The sequence below is a fragment of the Berghia stephanieae genome, chromosome 6 (assembly GCF_034508935.2).
Source record: "Berghia stephanieae isolate SIO BIC M18660-M18661 chromosome 6, UCSD_Bste_1.3, whole genome shotgun sequence".
In the NCBI taxonomy this organism is placed as follows: domain Eukaryota; kingdom Metazoa; phylum Mollusca; class Gastropoda; order Nudibranchia; family Aeolidiidae; genus Berghia; species Berghia stephanieae.
The window spans coordinates 33,990,484-34,018,369 of record NC_088365.1 but is presented as its reverse complement, the minus strand read 5'-3'; the positions used below and the strand labels follow the sequence as shown (position 1 = coordinate 34,018,369).

Genomic DNA, 27,886 nt, shown 5'->3' with positions numbered 1-27,886 from the left:
TATAGGGTCCGTGCCAACAGCAACATTTAACATGAAGGACGAGACATTACGCCTGTTAGGCGATATTACAATTCTTCCGAGAGACAACACTATTAGCGGCAAGGTACTAATTTTACACCTAAGCACGGTGAGAAAGAATGAGTAAAGAGACTTTTCCAAGGACTCAACTATGCGCCGCTCAGAGCGGGACTCGAACCTTGTGTCATACCACAAAACTTCATAGCCGCAGAGATGGTTTACTGTATTCAACTGATGTTCACAGTAATCATGCAAAGACAAAAATAAACAAAGCATCATAATTTTTGTTCAATACAATATGTTTGACCTGAAGATTGTAAGAAAAAAAAATAAAGTTAAATATAATTACCAAAAGAATACTTTAAAAATTGTCGGGGTTGTAATAAATCTTTAACCCAAAATATTAATCCTAATTAACCCTAAAAAATGTCTGTCCCATTGATCCAATTTAAGATAAAGATCTGAAAAATTGTGCATAAAATCGTGCCAGACAAAGAAAGCAAGAAAAAACATCCCAAAAATTAGCCTGCCTCGACTGTATTATTTCAGAATGAGGCAGATTATCCAAAAATGGTTCAAAAGTATAAATAATGACTTGGATTGACGTTTTTTAAACAGTTAAAGTCTCAAATTTTGTACCTTTGGTCTTTCTTTTTTTTTTTTTTACTTAAACCAGTTAACTGACGCACTCTGGACAAACTCTTATCTCTATAAAAAAAACTGGCCAGAAAACTCGTCCTTCAAATTAAATATCGATCGATTTAAATGACCCTCATATTGACAAAAACTCTCAAAGCTGTGACTTCATTTAAGACCTTGCGAGGTCCCAGGTTTTAGAGTTTGTTTGGTATTTTTTGTTGCAAAGATGAGGGTCATTCAAATTGATCGATATTTGACAACGAGTTTTCCGCCAAATTTTTAAATACGAGTTGTTTTTTTCCAAAGTACGGCAGAGTTAACTGGTTTAATTCAATTTTCGGAGATTGTTTCACCCCGACACAATACCGAAATGAGACGATGCGACACAATTATGATATCAGAAACAGTAATTGGATTCAGTCAGATGTCACGCGCCCGGCAACGGCGGCCATCTTGGTTCTAAACAAAGAAAATCTTTACTTTTTATTCTTCATGCTGGCGAGAACTTTTCATTCCCTTTTCATATGCCTTGTGATTAGAATGTGTAAAAGTCAAAACATGATCAAATTGATGGGGTTTTTTTCCTCTGGGTACGCTTTTAAGCTCGCCGGAGAAATATTTCATACGGCGTCCGCCATTGTTCCGATAGTTTAGAGCCAGTGTTACTAAGTTACCATACGTCATTAGGAAGGAAGTGACTGTACGACTATTGAATCCTATTGCGTTCTGTCTGGTCACACGATAGTCCTAGTATTATAGCCATAGTGAAATCTGACGGTGTGTTGTTTTGGATGGATTCCATATGACCTTTAGTTGGACACTCTCTCGTATGATATAGATACACAAATTAGAACCTACTGAAATAATAGCTGACCAAGTAAATAAAGGACAGTATTTAAAAAAAAAGATCCACAATGTTTTTGCAAAATAGTCCTTTGCTCATTTGGCCCCCTTAGTTTAAATTATGTTTCATTATCTTAAAGAAATCCAACTATTTAAGCTACCACTAGAACTGACATTTTTTAATGAGAAAATATAGCCAAAATTTTACGTAATCAATTACCTTAGTTTAAATAAATGTACAGTTTCTTTGTATTGTTATTATTATTATTATTATTATTATTATTATTATTATTATTATTATTATTATTATTATTATTATTATTATTATTATTATTATTATTATATATTATTATTATTATTATTATTATTATTATTATTATTATTATTATTATTATTATTATTATTATTATTATCATCATTATTATTATTATTACTATTATTATTTTTATTATTATTATTGCTTTACAGTGGAAACGAACAAAATAAATTCAAGTATTAAAAATCCATTAAATGTTCTATAAATGATGTTGACAATGTAGATCTTTTATATGAAAATTTCGTATTAGTAAAATAACTAAAATAGTTAATGACCACCATCATCCACTAAGACCATCAGTTATTATGTCAGGAAGGAGTGATTATCCTTTCTCTATTTCAACTGAAGCAGTGACATCTTTTCTGCCGTCCAGTATTAGGATTTATAAATCATTTTATATAATTATTTTCCCTTTTATACTTCCAAACAGTGTAAATATTAATATATTAATTTATTTGTTTTGCAATCTTTTCAATTTTCAAATTATAGTGACAATTTTAACTATTTTACAGTGTTGAAACTATTCATATGTAAAGCACACCTATGGCCGTGAAACCGCTCTTTATTTATAATATACATCATATTTCCATTATCTCTTTATCGTACTGTGTAAATCATCATCATTATCATCATCATCATCATCATCTGCATCATCATCATCATCTGAATCATCATAATCCTCCTCCTCCTCCTCCTCCTCCTCCTCCTCCTCCTCCTCCTCCTCCTCCTCATCATCATCATCATCATCATCATCATCATCGTGATTATTATTATTATTATTATTATTATTATTATTATTATTATTATTATATTATTATTATTATTATTATTATTATTATTATTATTATTATTATTATTATTATTATTATTATTATTATTATTATTATTATTATTATTATTATTATTATTATTATTATTATTATTATTATTATTATTATTATTGTTAATATTATTATCTATATGGGTACATTCAACATTGTGAATGAAACGCACTCCTTTTTCACAAGAATTGGTAAATGATGCTGTGAATGATGATGAAGATCATTATTTATTATTAATTATTTATTATTATTATATTATTATTATTATTATTATTATTATTATTATTATTATTATTATTTATATTATTATATTATTATTATTATTATATTATTATTATTATTATTATTATTATTATTATTATTATTATTATTATTATTATTATTATATTATTATTATTAATTATTATTATTATTATTATTATTATTATTATTATTATTATTATTATTATTATTATTATTATTATTATTATTATTATTATTACTACAACAGATATTTTCATAATTATGTCAAGGTTAGAAATAATACAAACACACGATTCAAAATGCTGTGAAAACGTATGAATGTACATTGGCACACGAATGTAAGAGTAGTCCGAAAGGCTTTTGGAGATACGTAAACAGAAAGTTGAAAAGAAAACCAGGTGTTAGTGTTTTACTGAAAGATGATGGTACCAAGGTTACTTCGGATATAGATATAGCTAATGTTTTAAATAATTATTTTTCATCTGTGTTTGTTCAAGAAGACACTACAAATATACCAACGTTCAATGTTACAAATCAATTAAACGTCCCCGATTTTTATATTACACAAGAAGACATACTTGCAAAATTGTTGAATTTAGACGTGACTAAAAGCATGGGACCCGATTCCCTTAATCCCCGTTTACTGAAGGAAGTGGCCTTTGAAATATCACAGCCGCTATCAACAATTTATAATAAGTCTCTTGAATCTGGTACCTTACCCATTGAATGGAAACAAGCCAATGTTACTGCCATTCATAAAAAGGGAAGCAAACTATAGGCCCATCAGCTTAACATGCATACTCTGTAAGGTTATGGAGTCTATCTTGAAAGACCGAATAATGGACTTTCTTGAAAGTCATACGATGCTAAACGATAACCAGCATGGTTTTAGATCAAAGAGATCATGCATTACTCAACTTTTACAGGTGATGGAGGATTTTACCAAGTTAATTGATCGTGATCAATGCATTGATGTTGTTTATCTTGATTTCCGCAAGGCTTTTGATTCTGTACCTCATGAGAGATTATTCATTAAACTAAAAACATATGGATTTAAAGGGAATATCTTTAACTGGATTAAAGACTTTCTTAATAATCGAATACAAAGGGTCATTGTCAATGGTGTGGGGTCGGATTTTAAGAATGTAATTAGCGGTGTACCCCAAGGAAGCGTATTGGGACCACTTTTATTTCTTTTATATATAAATGATTTACCATGTGGCATAAATTCAGCCTGCAAACTGTTTGCAGACGATACAAAGATCTATAGTTCAACTGAACATCATAACATTCTACAAAATGATATATTTTCACTTTTCAAATGGTCTACAACATGGCATTTGGATTTTAATGTTTCGAAATGTAAAGTATTACATATAGGAAAAAATAATCCATGTCATAATTATTTTACCGATACTTCTATGTCAAATCTACTTTCCGTTGTGCCTTATGAAAAGGATGTGGGAGTTACTTTTGATTCACATTTGAATTTTGATTTACATATTGATAATTGTGTAAGCCGTGCAAACAAAATGATGGGAATAATATATAGAACCTTTATAAGTCTGGATAAAACCACATTTTTATATTTGTATAAATCGCTCGTTCGACCAATTCTAGAATACGGAAATTGCATCTGGAGCCCATTATATAAAAGACAATCTATTAGTATTGAAAGTGTACAGAGGAGAGCTACCAAAAAAATTTATACAATACAGTATTTATCTTATAAGGAAAGGTTAGAATTTCTTGACTTACCCAGTTTGAAATATAGAAGAATTCGTGGGGATTTAATTCAGGTTTATAGATTGGTACATGGTCTGGATAGGATAGACTTTTCTGATTTTTTTTCATATTCTAATATTACTTTTACTAGAGGGGACAAGTTTAAGATTTTTGTCTCTAGATGCAAAACAAACATAAGACAAAACTGGTTCGGTATTCGTATTGTTCAGAAATGGAACAGTTTGAAATTTGAAACAAAGAATGCAAAATCTATGGATTATTTCAAGGTGTTAGTAGACAGAGAATTATATGATGGGAGATTTATATATGACGAATAATACTTGTTTGCTCTGCTGTTGACATGGCTTTCAATCTTGTATGTATATATTATGCATTATTATATTATTATGGTTATCTTCTATACGCGTGTGTATGTGTGTGTGTGTGTGTGTGTGTGTGTGTGTGGTTGTGTGTGCGCTTTGCATGTCAAGGTTAAAGATATATGCCCTATACCACATGTTATGTTATGTTATGTTACTTTTATTATTATCTTATTATTATCATTATTATTATTTTATCTTATTATTATTATTATTATTATTATTATTATTATTATTAGAATTATTGCTATTATCATTATTATTATTATTATTATTATTATTATTATTATTATTATTATTATTATTATTATTATTATTATTATTATTATTATTATTATTATTATATCATCATTAATATTATTGTCATCACTTTTATTATTATTATTATTATTATTATTTATTATTATATTATTTTATTATTATTATTATTATTATTATTATTATTATTATTATTATTATTATTATTATTATTATTATTATTATTATTATTATCATCCTCATCGTTGTTGTTATAGTTGTTTAGATTATAACAGATTTTTTTCAGATTCTCACCAGTTACATTTACCCTTAGCGTCAAATACAAAATATACCTTACCTAATGTTCGTCTTCTGTAAGTTAGAACAGTTGATTTTACGTACTGTTTGGAATAATTTGAAATTTAAAACAAAAAAATATAATACATTGAAATCCTTAAAATTGCATAAAATAAAAAGCTTCAAGTTTTACGTTTTGAGCAAAAATTTGAGCTTTTATATAGTGCAACATCCACTTAACCAGCTTTACAATTTGTCCCTAGCCAACAATACTTAATACTTATATAGCAGATATTACTAGTTGGGAGCAACGATGTGCTGTCAAAAAACCGGTTCCTACTCTCATTGGAAATACAAAACCACTCTTGTGTAATTGAGTGCTGCCATTTTGTTTTCTAGTCTAAATAGGTATATGCTGGTCACCGATAAAGGCCATCCATCCTCGTTCTTTTACGTCCCGTAATCCTAAGTATCTTCCTTTACTTCCCTATTGCTTTATATGTACTCAATTTCAGCAAGAAGTTTCCGGCTGGATAGCAAATGTGTAGCCTTTTATGTTGTCTTTTGAAAAAATATTACTTTACACATCTTGTAAAGCGTTTCGAACACATTAAGTGGGTTTATAATTTGGCATTGTGTAAAAAAGTTAACATTTGTTAAACCTCAAACCCATTTGACATAGTTATTATTAATTATCTGCCCGCAGTAAGTCATGTAGGAGTGTCAGTAAATAAAGGACGTCTATCAGCCACTTTGCACTGTGTGAAGTGGAAATTCTATGTGCACCCAGATGCATATATTATTATTTTCATGTCTGATAACCAAAGGCAATTTCAATTATGAGTTTGATTTACCGTTTTTGTAATGGACAATATTTTGCGTTGGTTGGAGAGTATATTATCACCTTGAATGAGCCCGTAACAGTTTGTGTTATCAGACCTGCAAAATAGTGCACGTCGGTATGAATGAATTGTAGTGAAGCTTATTGAGCACACTGAATTTATGTAGACGAGTTATCTAAATGTATGTAAACATTAATATTCAAGCAAACCAATTTAGTATCACGAGGTCCTTTCTAGTTCGAAATTTATTCCATCTTCTTTGCCAGTTATTCCTCCTCTGCTTTTTGTTGTTGTCTGACTTAGTTATTCCCAGCATAGCGCTAGCTTTAGGTCAATTATCGCAAAACTTAGATCATAGTCTAAAAGTTGTCCTCTAATACTTTACCCACTCAATTTAGGCGTAAATGAGTCCCCACCTGCAATCGGCAAAGAACAATAAATATCAAAATGTTAGCAAATTAAAAGGTACATAAAGAGCGACCTCTGCATAAAATAGTAATTCACTTCCATTTTAACTACAGAGAGATACATTTTCTCAGGTATTTAATACATGAAGGTTTATGAAACACAATATTGGAAAGCACATGTCTATTTCATCCTTCAACTCAGAGATTGATATAGAAAATAACGATACGTATTGAAACATAATCTTCAATTTATTAACCGAAGACGGATACTGTGGACGTATCGGGTTTCCCCTTTATGAACAAAACAGGATTCATCGTGTTTTGTTGATAAAGGGGAAACTGAAACGTCCACATTATCTGTCTTCGTTGAATAAATTGAAGCTTACATTTTAAAACTTAACATTATTTTTTCTTCGAGTTTTAAGCATCAGCATTTTCATAGATTTATATAATAGAATATGCCAAGCGAATCTTTTTGGGTGCACAATTAAAATCATAAATCCTTCGTTAACTCAAGCAAATTTGTTTGTGGTGCAAATATTTCGACAAGTGCAAAGGTGACAAGGCAATAATTTACTTTCTCCTTTCTTGTAATGAGCGCACTGTGTATCTTAACGACTTAATAACGTTTAACTTAAAATGATTCAAGCACATGTCTAGATCTATTATTCTCATTCTAAAACTAATTCGCAAATGCAAATTTACCCATTTCAATATTACCGCATAGTCCTTTTATAAAGATTTTAGAATTTATTTTGCTCCCGCAACATTGAAATATAATTCCTTTTGTCTTACTTACACTTGTAGCTGTCACACAATAAAATCACGAGTGAGTAAAAGTATTCCAAATCGCCTCTCCACCCCTCTACCCATACCCCAGACGCGCACCAGATTGTTTACCGCATCACTCACAACAATGATATCGCTCCCTCTGACTGCCCGCCGCTGCTCACCAGATAGTAGGTACGGCGCGTCCAATTTTGACCTTCGGTGCGCGGGACAAAGCGCTGTTTAAAAAGTATTTTTTCTTGTAAAATTTCATTGCAAAATAGGAACTAAAAATTTGGTAATTGATGTCATTCCATAAGTTTGAAGGTTTGTGGCAGTTTAAGACACTAGCCTTGGGACCTGTGGGTGCGTGGGTTGGGTCCCGCTGTGGGTGGTACAACATTGTGCCAATGGAAAAGGAGGATCTTCATTCACATTTTCTCACCGTATTCAGGTGTAAAATAAGGTGTCTTAAAAAAAAGAAGCAAGATGGTTATAGCGCCTTGCAGGCGTCGTGTTTCGTTCTCGTGTTGTTGGTAGTGTGTGCATGTACCCCTAACAAAGCACCTTCATTGGATATCATGATGTTTATAACTTATTTTTAACCTCCAGACGCAGTTTAACTTATCACTCACAGCAATGATATCGCCCACTCTAACTGGCCTGCCGCTGCTCACGACTAGATAGTAGATATGGCGCGTCCAGTTTTTATTTTTGGATCTTTTTTTTTCTTGTAAAAAATAATTGCAAAATGGAAACTAAAAAATTGATGGATAACTTAATGTCCCATACACATGTCTAGATCTATTTCTTATATTCTAAAGATAATTCGTAAATATCAAGTTACCCACTTCATTATCATCGCATAGTCCTCTTATGCATGTCCTACAACGACAACATATATACTTCCGTTTCCCTTACTGACTCTTGTAGCTGTTAAACAATGTGGATTTCTTGACCAAAGCCCTGTTTCATAATCTTTATATTATTTTTTTTTTTGTGTGTGTGTGGGGGGGGGGGGGGGGAGGTTCATTGCACAATATAAACTAAAAAGTGATGGGTAAATTGTTGCCCTTTGACAATAATTAAAAGTAGAGAGTTTTGCCTCCCAAAACGGTCTCTCAAAATAGTAACGAACCAATTTTCTCAGTACATAATTGCATCAAATTACATTTATGTAATATTTTGAAAGAGTATATTTCTTTTCATATAGAAATCTATTCAGAATTAAAGGTTTCTCTGCGACCTCTTGTTGCTATGCTTGGCAAACTATTAACATGAATGCATTTCACTGTTTTCACATAGATAGTATGCATGAGGTTGACGTCACTCTAGTCTTTGTGATTGGTTTTTTTTTGCGATCCATGTGTATGAGTAATTCTCACTAATTTGTTTTAACCAGACTATCAACGTTAAAAGTTTCATAAAGTTTTGTGTGTTGGTCCATTATGTTTCCGGATGGCAATGTTGTGAGCTTCTTCTTAGCCAAGCACACAGCATCTGCATCGTCTGGCGGATTGTGATTATGAGCCTTTTGTCTAAACGGAATACATCCATTGAGTGAATGCGTTTACTACCTAATTTAGTCTCTTGATCAGTGACTTCGTAGTAATTACAAGGATCCACTCACACGGGACTGTAATAATATTTTAAGTGTTGCAGTAGCTTATCGTTTTCTCTTTCTTGTATGATTTGTAAGTTTTCTTTACTCAAAGAAATGATTAAGCCCTTTGCAATATTGCTTCATGACAGTTGGTATCTTTACAGTGTTCACTGTGTTGGACATAAATAAGGGATCTAATCGCTGACAAACGAATTTCCCTAACAGAAGGAATGAAGATGACGTCAATCACCGTATTGAGTGCTACACTTCATCAGGCGGGAAGATTATATGAGTATTTTACTTAAACGCATAGCATCAAATGTAGAATTTAGAATGACAATTAAGTGAATGACCATAAATCCTTTTTCTCTTTGAAGTTAAAAGAAACATTTATAGGATACACAATATTGATATATATGACCCATCGCATGAAATCGTATTATGTAGGGCTGCAAATTGAAAGAGGAGGAGGAGGAGGAGGAGGAGGAGGAGGAGGAGGAGGAGGAGGAGAAGGAGAAGGAGGAGGAAGATGATGATGAGATGATGATGATGATGATGATGATGATGATGATGATGATGATGATGAAGAAGGAGAAGAAGAAGATGAAGAAGAAGAAGTAGTAGTAGTAGTAGTAGTAGTAGTAGTAGTAGTAGTAGTAGTAGTAGTAGTAGCAGTAGTAGCAGTAGTAGTAGTAGTAGTAGTAGTAGTAGTAGTAGTAGTAGTAGTAGTAGTAGTAGTAGTAGTAGTAGTAGTAGTAGTAGTATAGTAGTAGTAGTAGTAGAGTAGAGTAGTAGTAGAGTAGTAGTAGTAGTAGTAGTAGTAGTAGTAGTAGTAGTAGTAGTAGTAGTAGTAGTAGTAGTAGTAGTAGAAGAAGAAGAAGAAGAAGAAGAAGAAGAAGAAGAAGAAGAAGAAGAAGAAGAAGAAGAAGAAAAAGAAGAAGAAGAAGAAGAAGAAGAAGAAGAAGAAGAAGAAGAAGAAGAAGAAGAAGAAGAAGAAGAAGAAGAAGAAGAAGAAGAAGAAGAAGAAGAAGAAGAACAAGAAGAAGTCTCGCGCACTGACAAACAAGGTTAAATAAGACCTGTGAGATTCCGTTTTGTTTCATGTATCGTTGTTGCGAAGTTGGCTATTCTCTCAATAAGGAAGTGTTCCGAGAGTTTCTCAAGATGTTGAAGTAGAGATTGTTGAGGGGCAGAGAAGTCCTGTCGAGTTTTGTTGATAGATTTCCAATTACCGAGACAGTCGCTGTGAAGAATCGAACAAGGGCCGCTTTATTGAAATGCAGACAATTTGAATACTCTGCTTGTGCTTGTGTGTTGTACATGTGTGTGTATGTGTGTGTGTGTGTTTTTGCTTGCTTTTTGTTTGTGATGGATGTATAGATAAATAGATAGATAGATAGATAGAAAGATTGATTGATGGATTGCTTGATCTGTTGGTTAATTGGTTGATTGACTGGTTTACAGATGGACGAATCGGTAGAAGAGCACTTTTTAAACTGCTTCATTTTTATTCTATTTCAAATAAATTCTAGGGTGTGAGAAAAAATCCGGAAAAAGGATAATGCTGTTTCATTAAGAAGAAGAAGATATCAGACACATTTGACACTTCATATGCAACAAGAACAAAACCTTAAGTTAGTACTTGCCAAGTTTAATTGTAAATCCTCTATTGGTTAAGGAACTCTGGCCGTTATACCATAATTGTTTTAAAATTATGATATCGGTCTTGTTTTTACCAGTGCATTGTAACCAGTATAGATAGTATGCGCTCGGCTAAGAAGCTCACAACATTGCCATCCGGAAGTATAACGGACTAACACACAAAACTCTGTGTAACCATGAACTTTTATAGTCTGGATAATACAGTTAAGTGAGAATTACTCATAAACGGGTATGAAAAAAAAACAATAACAAAGACCCGAGTGACGTCAAGTTCATTCTATCTTTAGGAAGTCGCCACATCTTGTTGAAAAACAAATGATAGTTTGAGAAAACGTCTGGTATATCTTTTTACCATGTTACGCAATCTTCAATACGAAGTAGAAATTACATGTGATATATTCTTTAGGAATTTATTCCTCCGTCAATGAGTCATGACTAGAGTCCAATGGTCTGCATGCAGCATTTGGTCAATAATGTCCAACATTGTTTATATGAGTCATTAAGCGTTTTACACAGAAGCAGAGTTAAAAGAGTTAATTTAAAATGCATGGGATTACATTGGAAAATCAATTAGATCACGAGTAAAAAAAATAAAAATAGGAGATCTACAGATGACATCAACATTAACGAATTATCTACGTCCTAAATCTTCGATATGGCAAATATGCGGTACGTTTATCAAAGTAGTCGTAGATTTAACACATATATTTTTTTTTCCAAAGATTGTGGACATAAATTTAAATAAATTGGTTTGATTGTGGTAAAATTTCAGATTGGCCTCAAGTATTATCTGGTGGCTACAAGCTTCTAAAATTGTCCCAATTTTTTCTCAAACCCGATATAAAGTAGAAGAGGAGTCAGAATGAGAGCGTTAGTGAGGATTTGAGTGTTTGAGTAAAGTAAAGGGAAAAGAAATCGTATGAGAGAGTATGGAAGGGGGGGGGAGGGGTTATGGCAGTTGATGTGGACGTTTCGGATTTGCCATTTGTCTACAAGGCACGATGACCGAAACATTAATGGCCTTATTGTTTCATTCTTAGTGTCTTGTTGACACAGGGGAAAACCGAAACGTACTCATCATACGTCTTCATTAATTAAATTAAAACTTCCATTCTATTTGACTATTGTTATTTATTTCTTCGAGCTTCAAGCAGCATTACGCAATATGACGAATTTCTGTAATACAAACATTTACGTTGAAATCGTGCATCAGTGCACACACAAAATTACCATAATCTATTTTAATAAGGTGATTGCTGGTTGGAGTGAGTTACATTGTGTAGATATATGGTTGGTGTATGGAGTGAGTTACATTGTAGGTATGATGAGAGCGACATGACATTTAACTCTACGACAAAGTAGACATCAAAATGAGATCCGAACGTGCCAAAGTGGAGGTTTGAGAAGAAGAGTGTTCGAGTTTAAATCTAGTTTAAATCTCACGTCATGATGTATCTATGAATCAGGCTGATCGTTTGATAAACCTATAAACAGAATGTATGGGAACACCTCAGCAGTCGTTCCGTAAACTGTATTTCGAGGAATGTGATTAACTTTATTTCTTTACATCGAAAATATAACGATACATATTGAATTGTAAGTTCCAATCTATTAAACAAAGATATATACTGCGAGGAGCATACATTTCAATACTTTTCGTTATTTTTTCCTTCGAGCTTCAAACACCAACATTTTCATTTCTTTACAACGCAAAACTAGATTCTAATGTTGAATTATTTGATCATTTAGGCTGCTTTGAAAAATCATAATTAAAAGCGCATGAGGTCGACCAAATTCGGAACTCCTTTAGGTAATTCTGAATTGTGGTGAGAGTTCCAGACAGGGATGCTATACTTAAGTGAAGGCCTAACGAAAGGATTTACAACATTTCAATTCATTTCTTTCTTACCTCCGGGGAAGACTAAAATAGAATTGTTTTTTTGTTGTTGTTTTTTTTTGTTCTTTTTTTTTTTGCATATGTCCCTGATCTTTCCAACTTAGTTTCTTGATGTTACTCCTGAGTATTTACATGTTTCTTCTCGAGTGGTATTATGTAATGTGTCTGTTGAAGATGATGAGGTTGGAATTCCATGCTACTTTCTTTTCCTAGCACTGTACGCTTTCTAGATCGGCGTGAAAAACTTCTGTGCCATGATTTGTTATCATTGTTCTTTCTAGACGGCTGCCATCCGAAACAAATCTTAGTTTGATTCCTGATGTATCTCTTTCTGCCATATTATCATTGGAGTAAAATAAGAAAAGGAGGGGGCTGGGAACTGTACCCCGAGAAACACCAAACATCACGAGCTGACAGATGACGCACCGTTCATGACTATTACTCGTCTTTGGTTGGTCGGGACATTGATTGAGAGGGACTTAATCCATTAGAATGTTTTGTTTTGAATTCGTCATCGCCTTAATTTCAGTGCCAATGAATGACTGTGGACTTAGTCGAAAGCTATGTTCAAGTCTAAGAAATTGGACATTATTTTAAGACTGATGAATTGTTTCTTAAAGATAAAAAACCCTTAAAATTTTACTTTTCTGATCATTTTGATTTTTATATCATATTTGGCATGTGACCGCGATTTAGTACTCTTTGGAGACGATAGTACCAGTAATTGATACTTCCATACTGTATGAAATAAGGCATATATAGAATGCAATAAAAGAATGGAAAAGTTGTGACGCTGTTTCAATACGAAGAAGAAATCAGAAATCGTCAAAAATATGCAAGCAACAAGAACAATACATTAAGTTAGTTGTCACAGTAAAGGTTGTTCACAATTATCTTATTAAATTTTATTTTATTAAGAACTGAATTCATCTCACTCCAGTTATATTTCGGTAGGCTTAGATAAACTTTACCTTCTAATATTAGATCGTCTTTCCTTTTATAGCCTTCCCTCGAATTAATTTCTAATTAGTGAATACTTTTCGTTCTACATTCTGTCACGTAGCCACTTATTATAAAAGCTGATAGGTCTAACATTCGACACTCACTTTCTCTCCACAATCTATGCCGGACGGCCAGTCACTCTATTCCTATATATATATATTGTAAGATTTTTATCTTTTGGGACTTTGTAGATATTATATCTACACCATTAAGACGCCGGAGCTTTTAACTTTGATTGTATAATCTTCAAGGATCAAACCCAAGCCCGCTGTCAAAGGACTTCACAATAACTTCTTACCAATTGCCTGGAAGTGGAATTTTACGAGTCCGATCCTGTTATCAGAGGAATAGATCATCCAAGCCCATCAACTGCCTGGAAACGTAAACTTATGAACCTGACATATTATCATAAGTTACGTAAAATATTCATATCTCTATTTGTAACTGCCACGATCACTGTTTATCTCTTTTAATTAAATTTCATCATTATTTTTATTTCATTGTAAACAAATCGTTAATTGTTTTTCATTTATAGTAACTAGTAAATTCTGGGGCCTCATTCTACATATATCTTTATGCATAGTCGAGTAGCTCTTTACTCACTTGAGACCATGACATTTTGGAGGGGACACATATAAAGAATTGAATTTATTTAGTTACTTATATCTATTTCATCTAACTTTAAAGTTTATATTATAAAACTCTTAATTGCCTCACTTGATCATATTTTAATTGAACTCCCTATTTACAGGATTAATTTTTTTTCTTTTTCATTTCTTCATTTAAATGGAATAGCAATTTATCCATTCATTCTTTCATTCAAATTGAATAGCATTTTATTGATTCATTCCTTCATTCATTTATTCATTTATAAATTATTCATTCATTCATTGTTCATTCATTTATTCATTCATTCATTCATTCATTCATCCATTCATTCGTTTATTCACTCATTTATCCAATCATTCATACATTTATTCCTCCCTTCATTCTTTCATTCATACATTATCCATTCATTCATTCATCTATTCACTCAGTTTTTCATTCATTCATTCATTCCTTGTCCACTTTGTTATTATATCACTCATTTCATTTTGTTGTTTGCCTCATTCATGAATTGTTTTCAATATGTTTACATTCCATAACGATTCATTCACCTGTCATCCAATCACTCAGTGTTGTGAACACATTTTGTAACTATTGTAAATCTTACGATATTTTATTGTTTTGTATTTCAGACATCACTGTTAAACACTCTTCAATGCCTAATTACAATTGTTGAACAACCATTGAACAAGAGAGAGGTCCCAGCCACGAACTGAGTTGGTAAATATATCCTTCATTATTCTCTTTTACATGAGTTGGGCATCACATAGTAACTATAGACATCGTGATTAGTTTTGCATAGTGATTTGTTTTAAATGCATTTTTGGCATATTACTGTTACCGAAAACCACTTATATATTATGTTCTGAAAAGTGAGTCTTTAAAAACTAAATAATAATAAAAGGAGTCTACTAGCCGTCGTGTTATATTTAGTGATAGATAACTTGGGATTATTTTGGCATCCTATTATTGTTATCACACTCTAGTACATTAGCGTCATTGCGAATAATTGTACACAAACTAACGACGAGTCACACACATTGGTGATGAATTTTTCGTAGTAACATAGTTTAGAGTACACGCGATTGACACATTGTTATTGACACAAGTCATAATAACTCCGCATTGTATTGACACATTGCTTTATAAGATATAACGATAAAAGGCATCAAATTCAACATACATAATAAGTTGAAATAAGAGAGAGAGAGATTTCTAAAAATAGAACAGTTCATTCCAGTAAGTGTAAATAAATAAAACAGTCAGTAACAGTATCCTGTCAATATAAAATATATATAAAATATCGTAACTAATTTATTGCAACATGGAAGCATATAAAAGATACTTAAGTCTCGCAAAGGACTTAGAAATACCCCAGGAAAGAATATTTCATGGTGCGAAGAGAAAGTAAAAGAAGAAAAAGAACATGAAGAAAGAATTCGTAGAGAAGAAAATGAAGAAAGAATTCGTAGAGAAGAAAATGAAGAAAGAATTCGTAGAGAAGAAAATGAAGAAAGAATTCGTAGAGAAGAAAAAGAACATGAAGAAAGAATTCGTAGAGAAGAAAAAGAACACGAAGAAAGAATACGTAGAGAAGAACGAGAAGAAAGAGTCCAAGAAAGGGAACTAAAAAGACAAATAGCTTTAGCAGAAGAAGAAACCAAAAGGACCCAAATGATGCTGGAAATTGAAAAAACAAAAACCGGTCATGAAAGAAAACATAATAATAGTGATGAATTTTTCGTGAAACTTCCACGCATGCCAACATACGATGAACGCTCAGACTGTCTAGAATCCTTCTTACACCGATTCGAAGTTCAGGCTAAAGGTTATCGTTGGCCAGAAAGCAAATGGGCCACAGCCTTGATTAACTGCTTATCTGGAGAACCGCTAAAAGTTTTCTATACCTTAACAACTGAAGATGCAGATGACTATGGAAAAATTAAAGACGCTCTACTAAAAAGATTTAGATTAACGGAAGATGGTTACCAGGAAAGGTTTCACACTGCAAAACCGGAAAGTGGAGAAGACTTTAATACATTCGTGAACCGAATTACTCAATTTCTAAATCGGTGGCTTGAGTTGGCAAACGTAAAACAAGACGACTTTGCAGGCCTTTACTATCTCACGCTGAAGAATCGAATCTATCAAGCTTGCAACCCAGATTTAGTCGCATTCTTTAAAGAGAGAAAGCCAGAAAACTTGGACAAATTAAAAATCTACGCAGAAAACTTTAACAGCGCACATCCATTGACACCCCTTAGCAGAACATTGAAGGAACCATACTACGCTGCCGCTGCTCAGAGTCCAGGTACACCTAAAGTTCAGTACTCAAATAGAACGAGCCGATCAATCACCCGGAACACGCAAGTGAAACAGGAGGATCATAGTAACAAACCATGGAACAAACAGTTCAATAGAGACCATAGCCGACCCTATCAAAACAAAACAAGAAATAGCACTGACAATAATACTGAGTATAAGAAAACCAACAAACCTATAATTAAATGTCAATATTGTGGAATGAAAGGCCACACAGCAGACAAATGTTACAAAATCGTGGGATATCCAAAAGAAACTGCAAATGCATCACTCCAAACAAGTGTAAACAATCAGACACGAGTAATGTCAGGAGAAAATATAAATGTGTATTGCGTGAAAGGTATGTCACTTTTAACACAAACTCACAAATCAGGATCGCTATTTTTTTGTGAAGGCAAAGCTAATGGAACTGATTGCAAAATATTGAGAGACACAGGATGCAGTACAGTAGGAATAAAAGCATCTTTGATCAATGACGAAGACAAAACTGGAAAAACGGTACAATGCATCACATTCAGTGGCACAGTCGAAACCTTTGAAACAGCTAATGTGTATATAGAAACACCATACTATACAGGAATAGTGGAATGCTGTATACTTCCCAACCCCGTCGCTGATGTTATTGTTGGCAATATAAAAGGTCTTAAAGACAACCCAACAGATGTAAAAGAATGGTCATTAACCCAAGAAACAGCTTGTCTAGCAGAAACAAGAAAGATGACTAAGACAACAGAGAAGCCAATGACTATTTCTCTTGAACCACAACAATTTGACAGGAACAGGTTCATTGAAGAACAGAAAAAGGACCCGACTTTAACTTCATATTTCAATATCGCAGACAAAGGGACGAAATCAAAAGTTGAATACATCATTGAAAAAGATATTCTGTTCAGGTTACATAGGAAAAGAAACAAAATAGCTAAACAACTGGTCACGCCGAGTGTTTACAGAAACAAAATCCTTGGAATAGCGCACGATTCAATAACTTCTGGACATCTTGGGAGCTCTTCCACATTGAAGAGAATATCCGAGAATTTCACATGGCCTGGAATTACTAAAGACGTCCGAGAATATGTGAAATCGTGTGACACATGCCAAAGAAGAGTCGCAAAAGGCAGAATACCGAGATTGCCATTAGAGACAACCCCAGTTATTGAAAAAGTTTTTCAAAAAGTTGCAATTGACATTATAGGCCCTTTAACAAAATCAGATAGAAACCATACACACATACTAACACTAGTCGATTACGCAACCAGGTGGCCAGAAGCGATAGCATTGAAATCAACTACATCGGATCACATAGCTGAAGCATTGATGACAATTTTTACTAGAATAGGCATACCAAATGAGATACTGTCGGACAATGGACCCCAATTCACATCACATATTATGCATGAAACCATGAAACTCATGGGAATCCAACACTCATTCACAACTCCCTACCACCCCCAAGCAAATGGTCTTTGTGAAAGATTTAATGGCACTCTAAAGAATATGTTAAGAAAAGTGTCAGCAGAAAAACCAGATGATTGGGACAGATACTTACCAGCAATCCTATTTGCATATAGAGAAATACCCCAAGAATCTACAGGCTACTCCCCATTTGAGTTGATGTATGGACGATCACCTCGCGGCCCGATCAATATAGTAGCCGACATTTGTAAAGGGAATGAGGAGGACAATAACGAAATTATGTTTGCTTACGAATATGTAAGAAACCTGAAAGACAGAATAGAGGATACATGTAAGCTAGCACAGGAATCCGTCACTAAAAAAGCAGAGAAATACAAGGAATACTCCGATAGAAAAAGCAAGTCAAGAAAATTTGAGATTGGTGACAAAGTACTAATACTCTTACCCGATGACTCGAGTAAACTTTTAGCTACATGGAAAGGACCATTCAAAATAACAGCAGTAAAATCTAATGTTAATTACGAGATTAAAATGAACAACACAACAAAGACATTCCATGCAAATATGCTAAAAAAGTATTTTGATAGAGACACAGTGTCGCAACCTATGTTTACTAATATCGAAGCTTCAAATGCAGGATTGATCATACCGTTGGTCATGGGACACAGACACCCGAGACAGAAAAACAAACAAAAATCGCACAATTGCAACCACCTAAGACAAAAAAAGAAGTACGCAAAGTACTTGAGCTCCTAAATTTTTACAGGAAATACATTTACAACTTCGCGCACATCGCGACACCGCTAACAAATCTGACAAAGAATGGGTCACCGAACAAAATTGTTTGGACAGAAGTGTGTCAGAATAGCTTTAACCAATTAAAGGCATTACTCTGTTCAGAACCAATTCTTAAATTACCCGACATGTCAAAAGAATTTGTTGTAAGAACTGACGCGTCTGATAAGGGCATCGCAGGTGTACTATTACAGGAACATGAGGGAACTCTAATGCCTTGCTTATATGCAAGCAGAAAATTATTGGACAGAGAATCACGATACTCTGTAATAGAGCGTGAAGGACTGGCCATCGTCTTTGCTTTAAAGACATTCAGCAGATATCTACTGCTAAAAGAGTTTGTGGTCGAAACGGACCATAAACCACTCACGTACATAAGAAATAACAAAATGAATAATAGTAGAGTACTAAGGTGGAGTCTATTTTTGCAAAATTACACTTTCAGTATCTCTCACATACCAGGCTGTGAAAATATTCACGCCGACCTACTTTCTCGATTAGTATAAACACGTGAGAAGGGTATAACTTAACCTCCCATGCATACTGTTAGTTACCTCGCAAACTATGCCAAATCAGAACGCACAATTTCGATAATTTTATTTGTAAACATGATGACCCAACTTAATGTAACATTGAGTATTGTTTGGATATATATACCATACCCATTCATGATTTGGGAAATCTTCTCTTTATCTATTATTGTTATGAATTTTCACTCATTTATGATTAATAATTGAAATGTCAATATTTCATTTACATTTTCATTCATTTCATTTAGTAAATTACCTTCATATCATCGACTTTAATCATGCTTCATTGCCATCATTATTGTTTATCACAATGATTTGTAATCACATTGCCATCATATTGTTTATCACAATGATTTGTAATCACATTGCCATCATGTTGTTCATCACAATGATTTGTAATCACAATCTTTCATTGTTATTGTCACCCATTCATATACCTACGTTAATATAAACATTTCCATGTCTAGTTAATAAATAATTTAATTGTAGCACAAATCATAACAATGGATTAATGCTAGAGTATCATGATAGTAAATTTACTTCCGTTTGTAAAATCTATCTTTCCCATAATGGTTAAAGAGTATATTTTAAACGTGGGTGGGGGGTGTCACAGTAAAGGTTGTTCACAATTATCTTATTAAATTTTATTTTATTAAGAACTGAATTCATCTCACTCCAGTTATATTTCGGTAGGCTTAGATAAACTTTACCTTCTAATATTAGATCGTCTTTCCTTTTATAGCCTTCCCTCGAATTAATTTCTAATTAGTGAATACTTTTCGTTCTACATTCTGTCACGTAGCCACTTATTATAAAAGCTGATAGGTCTAACATTCGACACTCACTTTCTCTCCACAATCTATGCCGGACGGCCAGTCACTCTATTCCTATATATATATTGTAAGATTTTTATCTTTTGGGACTTTGTAGATATTATATCTACACCATTAAGACGCCGGAGCTTTTAACTTTGATTGTATAATCTTCAAGGATCAAACCCAAGCCCGCTGTCAAAGGACTTCACAATAACTTCTTACCAATTGCCTGGAAGTGGAATTTTACGAGTCCGATCCTGTTATCAGAGGAATAGATCATCCAAGCCCATCAACTGCCTGGAAACGTAAACTTATGAACCTGACATATTATCATAAGTTACGTAAAATATTCATATCTCTATTTGTAACTGCCACGATCACTGTTTATCTCTTTTAATTAAATTTCATCATTATTTTTATTTCATTGTAAACAAATCGTTAATTGTTTTTCATTTATAGTAGTAGTAGTAGGCATCCTTCCGTCTCGAGAGACGATGGTTTGCGCCCTGTATGACTTTAGTCTCATCAGTCTTGTTGAGAGCAACGACGGGTGTGACTCAGCAGACCAATCCTTGCATGGCAGTCTCTACCGCAGTTGTTGCACACATAGTTTGACTGTGCGTTTGGTATTTGGATCTGCTGCCTCTCTTTCCTCCTTGCTCTCCTCTCCTTAGACTTCGTCTTTCTCCTCTCCTCACCTCTCTTCACTCCCTCCATCACCGCATATCTCCAGCCGCTGCGGTCGTCAGCAAGCGACTCCCAGGTGTTTGAGTCGATGCCTGTCAATTTCATGTCTCGTTTGCAGACATCATGGAAGCGCAGAGCTGGACGGCCAGTTGGTCGCCGTCCAGAAGCTAGTTCACCGTAAATGATGTCTTTGGGTATGCGTCCATTGTCCATCCTGTGTACGTGACCAAGCCATCGCAAACGTCGCTGGCAGAGCATGAGATGCATACTGAGGGAGTTAGCTCTTTCTAGCACTGCATTGTTAGTGAGTCTGTCCTGCCACCTGATGCCGAGAATTCGTCGTAGACAGCGAATGTGGAAGTTTTCCAGGCGGTTCTCCTGTCTGGCATATGTTGTCCAGGATTCACTGCCATACAGTAGGCTACTGAGTACACATGCCTGGTATACTCTGAGTTTGGTGTTCAAAGTGAGTTGGTTGTTGGTCCACACTCTCTTGCTCAGTTGTGCCATGACAGCGGCAGCTTTGGCGATGCGCTTGTCTAATTCTGCATCAAGTGAGAGGTTGCTGGTGATGGTTGTGCCCAGGTATGTGAAGTGATCAGTGACTTCTAGCTCCTCGTTGTCAATGTAAATTGCTGGTATAGAGGGGACATCCTGACACATTACATTTGTTTTCTTGATGCTGATCGTCAGCCCGAATTCCCTGCATGCGTGGGAAAACCTGTCCATCAGCCGCTGAAGGTCTTCCTCGGTATGCGCGCATAGAGCTGCATCATCTGCAAATAGCATTTCCCTTATGAGGACTGTGCGGACCTTGGTCTTTGCTCTCAGCCGTGCCAGATTGAACAGCTTCCCATCACTTCTGGTGTGTAAGTGGACTCCTTCTGGGGATTCTTTGAATGCGAACTTCAGCAGTAAGGAGAAAAATATACCAAACAAAGTCGGTGCGAGGACACAGCCTTGTTTCACGCCGCTGCGCATGGGGAAGGGTTCAGAGGCTCCACCGTCGTAGCTAATGGTGCCCTTCATGTCGTCGTGGAAGGAGGCAATGATGCTTAGCTGCTGAGGAGGACAGCCAATCTTCTTTAGCAGCAGGAAAAGGCCCTTCCTGCTAACAAGGTCAAATGCCTTTGTCAGGTCAATAAATGCAATGTAGAGGGGCATCTGCTGTTCTCTGCATTTCTCCTGAAGTTGACGTACTGAGAAGATCATGTCCACTGTCGACCTCTTGGCTCTGAAGCCACACTGCGACTCTGGGTAGATACGTTCGGCGAGGACTTGCAGTCGAGCGAGGACAACGCGCGCAAAGACTTTACCCACAATGCTCAGTAGAGAGATTCCCCTATAGTTATTACAGTCGCTACGGTCTCCCTTGTTTTTGTAGAGGGTGATAATCTTGGCATCACGCATATCCTGAGGTATCTTGCCTTCTCTCCAGCAAAGACACAGGAGTTTATGTAGTGGTTCCAAGAGGGCTGGCTTTCCACATTTGATGATTTCGGGTGGAATGCTGTCGTCACCGGGTGCTCTGCCACAGGCCAGAGCATCAATTGCTTTGCTGAGCTCCTCCATGATTGGTTCTGCGTCTAGTTCTTCCAGTACTGGCAGTTCTTCAATTGCGTCTAACGCTTTTTGGGTGACAGTGTTTTCTCTGGCGTAGAGTTCCAAGTAGTGCTCTACCCATCTACCCATCTGCTTGTCCTTGTCAGTGATGGCTTCCCCTGTCTTGGATTTAATAGGTGCAGTTTTCTTTGTAGATTTGCCTGTCGCCTGTTTGATGCCTCATACATGGCCCTTATGTTGCCACTTTCAGACGCTTGCTGGATGTTGTCCGATAACTGAAGCCAGTAGTCATTGGCGCAACGTCGTGCTGTTTGCTGTGCTTTGCTGCGTGCAGCTCGCAGCGCCTGCAGGTTCCTCTGACTCGGTTTATGTTTATAGCTGACAAGTGCGCTGCGCTTGGCATCAATGACTGGCTCCATCTCAGTAATTCTGGCTTCAAACCAATCATTGCTCTTGCGCTCCTTTTTGCCGTATGTCAGAACTGCAGTGCTGTAAATGGCGTTTCTAAGAGAGTTCCAGCTGTCCTGTGCGTTTTGTTCTGCTTCTCTATGAGCTGTGTTGAGAATCTTCTCAAGTTGCTCGTTGAACTCTATATTCTTTTCCCGGTAAGCTGTCTTGCTGATGTTGATCCTGGGCTGGCCCTTTCTCTTTGAGTGATGAAGTTTCTTTGGTGTCAGTTTCACCCTTGTGGCAACCAAAGAGTGATCAGTGTCGCAATCAGCGCTTTGATAGGACCTGGTGTTACAAACATTGTTAAGAGAATCGCGCTTAGTAATGATCATGTCCAGCTGATGCCAGTGTTTTGACCTTGGATGTCTCCATGACACCTTGTGACATGCCTTGTTCTGAAAATAGGTGTTCGTCACGCATAGTTTGCGATAGCAGCAGAGTTCAAGAAGCCTCTGACCATTTTCATTCATCTTTCCTATGCCGTGGTGCCCCAAAACGGTTGGCCATGATTCTTTGTCAGCACCAACTCGCGCGTTGAAGTCGCCAAGAAGGTAGATGTGCTCCACTTCTGGGATATTGTTGACAATGGCGTCTAATGACTCATAGAATTGGTCCTTTACTTCAACCGAAGCTTGCAGTGTTGGGGCGTAGACGCAAACAAGGTTCACCGAGCCCTGCATGGATGACAGGCGCAGCTTTAAAATTCTCTCTGTGCCGTCTGTTGGCGGTTCGATCATAGGAAGCAATGTATGGCGTACTGCAAATCCAACACCGTGCTCCCTCACGTCTTCTGTGCCTTTTCCTTGCCAGAAGAATGTAAAGTGTTTCTCCTTCAGGGATCCCCTCTCTGGGAGTCGCGTTTCCTGCAAGGCTGCTATGTCGATGTTCAATCTGTTAAGTTCACGATCAATTACTGCTGTTTTTCGAGCATCGTCCATGGCCTGAAGGTCATCTGTCAGTCCTGAGCGCATAGTTCTTACATTCCAGCTTGCTAATCGAAGAGCTGGGGACTTCGTTTTCTTTTTCATTTGCTTGCCTGGTACACAGTTTAACGATCCACTTGTCAAGCTTGCAAGCTCTAAGCTCCAGGCACCCTCTGAAGCAGGCAGATCGTGGCGGGTCAACACCTTTCTGGCTGGGGGCTGCCCAGCTTGGGGCGGGCGGTAGCTGACCAGTAGGATTACGATGATCCCTCCCACCGTCGAAGACAACCCGTAGCGTCCAACTCTACGCCAATCGAGCAAGGACTTATCACTCGTAGACTGCTGTCTTCCGTGTTGTTACTCTTCACCGGTGAAGGTGAGACTGGAGTGTCCTCTCCAGGGCGCGGCCTGGGCAGAGTATGTGGAGATCCTGGGCTGCCCAGTAACCAGAACCTCCCTCTCTTCCTCCCTGGTGTGGTCCAAAGGATCGCACAGCGATACGTTTGGCATCAGTTTGGATGCAGATTTCTGTCAGGTTTACTCCTTAGCCTTTCCTCCTCCCGAAGGTATCCACAAGGCAGTGGAGCCATACATCGATGGCTAGGGAGAGTATGAGTTATAGGGGTAGATTAAGAAAAGTAAGGACATACAGAAGACACCACACTACAGAATGAGTGTGAGGTGGGTGAGTGAGGAGCAGAGCGTGTACCACTCACCGGTGGGTTCTGACTCCTGCACCTTAAGAGGAAGGGGTCCCACCTACTCCCTAACCCGGTTATACCGCCGGGGACTCGGTCGCGCCCATAACAAACTCGGTAGAAACAGGGAACACCACGGGAAGGTGCTGTTATGGACACAATAATGCATGAGAGGCCATATGCAATAATCTCTGTCAAAGACAGGATTACCCGGCGATCAATGCACCTGGAAATGAGAGGTGTTGGGTTCGAAATGCACATCAATTTCCTTTCAGCAAGCGGGACGTCCGGCCCAGACCTTGCAGCTCCCTCATTTATAGTAACTAGTAAATTCTGGGGCCTCATTCTACATATATCTTTATGCATAGTCGAGTAGCTCTTTACTCACTTGAGACCATGACATTAGTATTGTTAAATTTGATTTAAATCTATGATTGGTTAAGAAACGATGCCGCTTATACCAAAGTCATACAAAAACTACGATATTGGAAGTTTCCAAACTTGCGTCTTGTTTTTAGTAGTGTTGTGTGAGTGACATAGAAATTTACCCTGTCTCGTTGAAAACCAAATGGCCTATTAAGATAGCTTCTAAAATAAGTTTTCTTTTTAAAAATGTTACATAAATTTTCAATTCGACGCAGAAATCAGATTTGAATCATCATTGAAATCATATTTCTTAAGATTAAACGGTCTTCTTGATTTGAATAAAATGGACTATATCATAATATAGACAATGATGAAAAACAGTGTATAAGAGCCGTTCAAGGTTTTACACATAAGTAGAGCTAAAAGAGTCAATTTTATGAAATCGAATTATTATCGTAGACATAAGAAAATCAATTGGATCTTGGGGAAAAATGGCCACGAACAGTCATAAAGCAAAAATGGGATCGTCAGATCTCATCAAAATTAGAGAATTACGTCAAAATCCTCGATATGGCAAATTGTAGATGTGTCTATTAAAACAATCGTCAAATATATATTACTCAACTAATTTTTCTGAAAGTTGGTGTACATAAAGTTCAATAAATTGGTTTCGTTATGGTGAATTTTCACACTTGCATCGGTTATGGTCCTCAAGTTACAGACTTCTAAACGTTTCCAGTTTCTTTTTTCTCAAACCCGATACCGCAAGCTGTGTCATGTATAATTATTGTGATAAATAATTTTGTCAATGCCATTTAAAAACGGAACAATCTAAGTATATATTTTGGTACTACTAAACAACACATAACTGCTCGTCCATATTTTTTTCAAAAGATGTCGTTCAATGAAGTTGTCCATATATGTAAAAAGAAACAAACAAAATAAATGTTAAATCCACGCTTATTTATTCACAAAAACATTATTATTTCAACATTGCATTTTATATCACAATATGGCATTTCAGTTGTTTTATATGTAAATGTTTGTACATGATATAAAAATCTACCCAATCGTATATTTTTACAAAATCCAACGGTATGAACGCAGAACAAGTATTTTTGCTTTACTTTCCATTCCATTTGGAATAACTACATTTGGAAGAAATTGAAACATGGGAAAATGACGGTGCCTTTTAAATAATGTGTTGCAAGTGTCCAAACAAAATGATGCCTTTTCCAAAATTTGATTTATTATTGACACTGCTCTCTCTCTCTCTCTCTCTCTCTCTCTCTCTCTCTCTCTCTCTCTTTCTCTCTCTCTCTTTCTTTCTTTCTCTCTCTTTCTATCTCTCTCGCTTTCTCTCTCTCTTTCTTTCTTTCTCTCTCTCTCTCTCTCTCTCTCTCCCTCTCTCTCGTTCTTTCTCTCTCTTCATCTATCTATCCATCTATCTATCTATCTATCTATCTATCTATCTATCTATCTATATATATATATATATATATATATATATATATATATATATATATATATATATATCCCTCGCTACCCTCCCTTAAAATATGAATACATATCGGAAAAGGCTGGAAAAGACAGCACTAATAGAGTAACATCAACATAAAGTGGAGAAATGCATCGATACCCATATCACTGTTCCTGGACGGAACAAAGAATAAATCAACACCACATGCCCCTGTTATGAACCTAGTATTTTAACTTTGACGCCTATCATTTAAAACGGCGTGTACAATTTGTTGTCTATTAGTTTTGTTCTATCTCTAGAATGCAACGAACTCCGGCATTCATTCCTTACCACTGGGTTGACCTTTCAAAATTACAATAAAACCAAGTTATCACGTCACGTTTGAAAGCTGGGCAAAACACTGTGCTATAAAGAATAGATGGAATAGCGAAAAGATTTGTCCTGAATTGAAACTCATCGTTTGCAAGCGATGTTATGTAAGGTTGATTTCAATCTAGGAGTAGAACGTAAAGTTTAAAAAGTACAAGACTTGAATTTAGTTTATATGTTTTATTAAGGACAGCGAATTATCATTTTAAAAGTAGCAAAACAAAATTGTAACATTTTTAGTCATTCTAAATCTAAATCACTATTTTTGGCATCTGGTCCAACTCAACTTAATACTGTTTTGATACGGTAGGTCGTGCTCCTAAAAATTGGCGGTAAACAAGTATGGCGGTATGGAAGGAATGAAGATGACGTCGTTAAGATGTATTTTTGTTTTTAGTGTTTTTTGTGGGGGTGAAGTGGCCGAGTGGTTAAGGCATTGCACTGTGACCCTTAAGGTCCTGGATTCGAGCCCCGCTTCATCAGGCACTTTCGTTTTTTTCATTGGGCAAGATCATTAACCTCCTAATTTGCTCGGTTGGACAACATGGGTGATTCATGTTGACATCAGACATCTTGTTTGATGAATTATCTATACGCCTTCGCGGAATGCCTAGGCGACGATATCTTATGCTATCGTGTTTTAGACCGCTAGTTGGCTGATTAGTGGTCAATGAGATAGATCAATCGGACTAGAAACGTTTAAGATTACAAAGTTTTATGTGTTGATACGTTTCATTCGGTGGTAAAATATGAGTATTTCACTTAATAGCACTGCATCAATGACGAATGTGTTTGTGTTTGTGTGCGCGCGTGGGGACGGGGCATGGTAGGGTTTCACGGCCACGCAAAAACAATAAAAAGGCAGTGTCAGTGTCAAACGCTACCTTACATAACTACTATAATTTCTACATTGCACAGTTTCAATACGAAGTAATAAAGCTTTCAACCTTGATGAGATCGAACGTATTTTGAATAATTAGCTTAGATACATGAGATTACTTCGGAACTATGACCAAAAAAAACTCATTTTTTTGGTTCAATTTTGCCAGAATATTAAATACCCTATGAAAAAGCTCATATCACAGCTATAATTTCATATCCCGGGATATTTTATTATTGATTCTTACAATCTGCAAATCTAAAAACAAACAAAACAATGAAAAGCTCTA

The 27,886-nt window shown here is 35.7% G+C and overlaps 2 protein-coding genes across 2 annotated transcripts in view; both read right to left on the bottom strand.

The window, feature by feature from the left end:
• Nucleotides 1-7,709, bottom strand: part of LOC144974923 (sodium- and chloride-dependent GABA transporter 1-like) — a 43,278-nt gene extending 35,569 nt beyond the window's left edge. The window contains exon 1 of the mRNA XM_078918436.1: nt 7,568-7,709. The gene's annotated coding sequence lies outside the window, so the exon portion shown is untranslated. The remainder of the gene's footprint in view (nt 1-7,567) is intronic.
• The window catches only part of LOC144975833 (uncharacterized), a 27,715-nt gene continuing 94 nt past the window's right edge, over nt 266-27,886 (bottom strand). Inside the window, exons 2-4 of the mRNA XM_078920023.1 lie at nt 24,346-24,404; nt 22,632-24,108; nt 266-325 (exon numbers count right to left, since the gene is read on the bottom strand). Coding sequence (XP_078776149.1) covers nt 266-325; nt 22,632-24,108; nt 24,346-24,404 — 1,596 coding nt within the window. The remainder of the gene's footprint in view (nt 326-22,631; nt 24,109-24,345; nt 24,405-27,886) is intronic.